This window comes from Eurypyga helias, unplaced genomic scaffold, assembly GCF_000690775.1.
Source record: "Eurypyga helias isolate BGI_N326 unplaced genomic scaffold, ASM69077v1 scaffold27740, whole genome shotgun sequence".
NCBI classification, from domain to species: Eukaryota; Metazoa; Chordata; class Aves; order Eurypygiformes; family Eurypygidae; genus Eurypyga; species Eurypyga helias.
Genome location: NW_010224262.1, coordinates 12,205 through 17,295, shown reverse-complemented (window position 1 = coordinate 17,295; position 5,091 = coordinate 12,205). Strand labels below are relative to the sequence as shown.

General features: G+C 45.9%; 1 protein-coding gene across 1 annotated transcript; it reads right to left on the bottom strand.

Moving 5' to 3' along the window:
• Positions 1–3,383: 3,383 nt before the first annotated feature.
• NCMAP (noncompact myelin associated protein) lies at positions 3,384–4,337 on the bottom strand. The gene is made up of 3 exons (XM_010161098.1): positions 4,253–4,337; positions 4,042–4,126; positions 3,384–3,525 (listed from the first exon to the last, which is right to left on the bottom strand). The coding sequence occupies exons 1-3, from the start codon at positions 4,335–4,337 to the stop codon at positions 3,384–3,386; spliced, it is 312 nt and encodes a 103-aa protein (XP_010159400.1).
• Positions 4,338–5,091: the final 754 nt, after the last annotated feature.

Genomic DNA, 5,091 nt, shown 5'->3' with positions numbered 1-5,091 from the left:
CTGCACTGGCGGGGTCACTGATGTGAGGGCCTGCACGCCGGCCCAGGCCCGCGCCTTTCTGCCCTTCGTGTGCTTGGCTCCGCGAGCACCACAGCCAGCATGGCGTGTGCTCCCCGCTGCCCAACAGTAAATGCTGCAAGTGATCACGAGCAGCCTGGCCCTACATCCAACTTAGCCACAAATTGGCGTCTTGTGCAGGCCAGACTGCTGTGTGGCACGTTACTGGCTGAAAGATGTGTGAGAGGAAGGGAGTGAAGTCAGGGTTCGCTGGGGCTCATGCAAATCTATCCAAAGTAGCAGCCCCAGGTTTTCTTGTAAAGAAACTCGCGTCCTTTAAAAAGAAAACACTGTTCCTCTAATACCATTAGCTGCATGAAGCACGACAGCTGGTTCCCACTCTCAGTGTCACACGTGAGCACCACATGGTTTTACAGATGGCTTTTTGGAAAATAAATCAGTTACAGGCCTTGGGAAAAGACCTCAAGAACATTCTTAACGTTTTACGTGCTTAGGCTTCCGACAGTGGTACCTCTGCGTTTCGCACTGCCGTTGGGATAGGTTCAACTCGGCTGCTTAACAGTCCCGGCACCGTGGGGTGAGGAGGAGGAGGACCGGGCTGGGGGTGCAGGTAGTTTCTGAAACTAAATTCAGCTGGGAACCAAACTAGGAAACACTTAGGGTTTTTGTCTGTTGAGAAATACGAGTTGCGACCTGTTAGATGGGAGGACGACACTAGATGGAGCTACGTGCTCTCTGCTGAAATAAGGTGGGCGATGGATCCGGTCTTTCCCTGGAGACTTTCCAAAGCCCCTGGACTTGTTCCTGTGTGATCCGCTCTGGGTCACCCTGCTCTGGCAGGGGGTTGGACTGAATGGTCTCTAGAGGTTCTCCCCACCCCCTTCCACTCTGTGACTCTGTGAAGGTGGAAGCCAAGTCCCTAGACAGGGCAGGTCGAATCAGCACTGAAGCAGCTGTTATTACAGGACAGGACAGTGTGGGATTGTTCCTGGAAAACTGTTAAATCCACAGCAAATGACACAAGTGTTATAGTGGTAGCGCAGTGGAAATACAGCGAATTTTGTTTCTTAAGAAGGTGACTCTGCCTGGTCAGCATAAGCTCTGGATTTTGCTGACAGGAGTCAGAATGGAATTTGGGGGCCTCTCAGGCTGTGCCAAGAGAAGGCAAATTTTTACTGGTAAAACAGCACGCTTTGAATTTTTCAGACTGAGCAATGTTTGTGTGGTCAAGGCAGTAATTCTGCCAATAATAGTAAATCTGCTAATCTAGAATTGCTTATGGCTTATTCTGCTTCAGGGAAGCAAAGCGAACTTCATTGTTTTGAAATTCTGTAAATGGAAAGTAAACAGAATTTGGTAGAAGTGGGTCTGGCTGGCAAGGTTAAAAAATAACAGTGAGACGGGGCTTATGTTTTCTAAAGATCTTGATACAGTGGAACATGCTCAGAAAACATTCTCAGTTGTCAGAGACAGGAACAGGAGACCAATTCATTTGCATTTTTAGAAAAAAATAAATTGGCACCTGCAGTCCCTTCAGAATGATTATATCAATCATTCCTGCCACAAAAAATACATTAGAGAACTAGGACAAGTATAATATTTACAACAAGATTTAGAAACTTCATAAACAGCTGTATTAATATTTAGTTTGGAATTCAAACTGTGCTTCAGTTTCATACCAAAAAAAACCCCAGAAAGCAAAGTAATTGAGTTTATGTTTTGCAAAAAAATACCAGTTAGTAAAAATGACCTGTTCAAGAGATGCCTTCACATCTCGGAAAAATACATATCCACTTCTCCTTCCAGTCCCCCATCACCCTGAGAACTGGTCTGCTGTGTTCTGGCACCAGGTGGTGTGACTGTTGGTGACGTGTGACAGTACTGGGAAGAGCAGCAAGTGACAAAAAGCTTGAAAACTGGAGGTTGTGACCAGTGAGACAATGGTAACTTCTCTCTTTCCAGCTCCCACCGGGAGTTAACATGCCCTACTGACAGTTTTGCTGAGGTCTACAGATAGGCCAGAGCGCTCCAATGGCCACAGCAGCTGGGAGCCAACTGCCGCAGCATCTCCGGGCGGGACGCGCAGTACAATAAACCCAGAGGACAACGTTACCGCTGCATTCGCTTCACGCGCTGCCCGGCCATTCAGGTGAGCGGTTCCCTAGAACAGAAGATGTGTGTCAAGGAGTGGAGCCTCAGGCACTTCTATTTAAACCAGGGTTTAACCCTTCAATTTCTTCCTAACCCAGCCTGTCAGGGCCCAAAAAAAACGCACACTTGAGACAATCAGCCACTGACAGTCTGACAATGCTGCTGTGTGTTCGCACTCAGTGGGCTGCGAACAGCCTTGGGAATTCCTTTGCTGCCTTACTGTACACCCACAATCATCACACTTGCAAAACAACATCACTTTCGGTTACTTTCTGGGATAAATGTTCTAAAAATAGTTCAAACTTGGGCTAGAAAACAGAGCATTTCAGGCTGAGTTGTAGATTACACCGAGGCCTTGCTTGCTTCACGCACTTTCGGTTACTTTCTGGGATAAAAATGTTCTAAAAATAGTTCAAGCCTGGGCTAGAGAACAGAGCATTTTGGGCTGAGTTGTAGATTACACGGAGGCCTCGCTTGCTTCACACTGCCTTTCCACGCTCCTCTGTCAGTTAAAGAGCTCAGGTTTTGAGCAAGGCAAAACATTCTCATGCAACACCAGCCATGAACCTGACATGATTCTTAGCGTGAGAGTGACAACCCTTAGACACCGAGTTTGTTTGGAAATGGACAGGTGCCAAGTTTATAGAAATATTTTTAAACTACTTGACAACAAAACTTTTCTGTCCAACCATACATATGTGGCATGAGAAACACGGAAGATGAGTAAAGATAAATAGAATTTTGATACTTCTTGTACTATGCATCACATATAAAATAGACTACAAACCTGTTTCACATAAATCATAACAAACCCAGAGTTGTAGCTTCCACGTCCCAGTTTATCATCAGTCATTGCAGAACAGAAGCATCTCAGAGTCTCTGAGAAGCAAAAGCTCCACAAAACACGGGTGTGCATCTCTTCTTCCGAGGAATGAGCTTGGTTTATTGAGTCTCTGCATACCCAGAGCTCTCTAAGAAGGCTCACTGTGTTTCTGATGATTTGTATGCCTCTACCAGTTGATTTCAGTCATATTATAGTGTCCAGACCTTCCATTTTTCCTCCCAAAGAGAGAAAACAGAATTCATTACAAGCTATAGACAAAATAACAGCTCGTCACCATTGCAAGTGCAGTGTCACTTTGCTGAGGACTCCCAGGCCCATGTAAGTAAGAATTCCATCTCTTTTCTCCCACAGGGAGGTCAGGCGTTCCCAGTTATCTGTTCTGCATGTGGATATCCACAGGGATGAACGTCACCGTCGGATGCTGAGAGAGGCTGCTGCTGTTCTGCCCTAAAGCAGGCGGCATTGCTGTTTTGGTGGTTTTGGGTTCCAGCTCCCGCTTCGTCCGCATGCGTCTGTAAAGGAAAACATGGAATTGTCACCAGAGCTGGCACGTCTTGTGGGCTCTCCCAAGTACTGGGAAGGTTCCCGTGGGAGCAGGTCACATCAAGCACCTACTGAAAAGTCAGTACAGGGCAGGGTTGGATGCCAAAGATACTAACTGGCGTACTTCTAGAGCATGCAAGTCCAAGCCAATGCCCTGAAAAGGGAGAAATCGAGCTCCTCTCTGGCAGCAGACCTTTCCTATGCAAACAAGAATCCCTAAAAAGAGCTTCCATCAAGAACCTCTTCCTGCTTCCTAGCAATTTAATCACAGAACGTCAACGGTGAGGTTCAGTCAAGTCCGTTATAGCTGCGATTCTCCTGGCAGTTCTCAGCAACAAATACTGAAACGGTCTGCGTGCTGGGTTGGGATAGGGTTAATTTTCCCCACAGCAGCTACCACGACGGTCTCTTAGAGTGAGCCCACCTAACAGTGATTTCGGCTCATCTTGCCTCACCGTAGCGAAGCATGGAACCTGGCCACGTACCTGTTGTATGTTTTCAATATGAGCAGAACCACTGTAAAAATAACAATCACTCCTACTACGATGGCAGCAACTATTGCTCCAGAACCTGGCAAGGAAGCAGAAAGGGAAAAGGAGTCTTATTTACAAAGTTGTCATTGTACTGTTTGAAGTTTGCTAAGTTCAAGGTCCACTTAAAAAAAAGAAAAAGCCACCACCCCACTACTTTTCTTACTTTGATAAAGGCTTTGTTCTTGAGACTTTGAGGTCACATTTACTGTGAACTGAGTATTGTTGATTGGTGGTGCAGCTGTCGTCATCTTGATTTGGCTACGGACGATAAAAAATAAGAGTGAGTTCATTAAGCAGAATTTGATAATGAGAATTAGGCAACTACCCAGTGAAGACTCAGAGCCTACGAAGCACAGGCTCACTGAGCAGGGCTGAATATTTTCTTAGTGCTGAAAATCTGGCGCTGCTGAAATCAGTGGAAATTCTGCTCTTGAGCAATTTGCCTTACAACATGTGCTGCTCAGTACGAACAGCACAAAGAAAGGTATAAACACGGTACAGCGTTACTACCTAGGCATTCTTGCTGTTATGCAAGTTTTGGATAAATATATGTATTTTAAATGCTTTAGGATTTTAGATCAATCAACTCAGGTTCTGAGACTCCGATCACCGAGTGAGCGTGGCGAGTTCTGTACCCAGTGTTCAGCAAGACATCTTTAGGGAAGGGGGGAAATAAGACAGCACAGAAAGGTTTAAACACTCATCTATAGACCAGAATTTGAAGTAGCTTCATCCACCAAACGTGGAGCAGAACAACTTGAAGCTCCAGAAGTTACATGGCAAACAGTGGCTATCCCACAATGGAGTTAACGTGTCGAGGTGACTGTGACAGTTTACTGAGTTCCAGCCGCCACTTCGGTGTCATCTCAGGGCTGTTACTGGAAGAGGCCGAGCCTGCCATGGATAGCTGAAAATATGCCTGATTCTGGACTTTGGTAGGGGAAAACTGTAGATCTAGAAGGAGCAGCCTTGATGTTTACTGATTTTATAAGCGTTTTCCAA

Coding starts and splice junctions, on each gene's coding strand:
- NCMAP (XM_010161098.1), bottom strand. CDS start 4,337: ATGACGACAGCTGCACCACCAATCAACAATACTCAGTTCACAGTAAAT. Junction 4,127..4,252: donor AGAACAAAGCCTTTATCAAA/GTAAGAAAAGTA, acceptor CTTCCTTGCCAG/GTTCTGGAGCAATAGTTGCT. Junction 3,526..4,041: donor ATATTGAAAACATACAACAG/GTACGTGGCCAG, acceptor TTTCCTTTACAG/ACGCATGCGGACGAAGCGGG.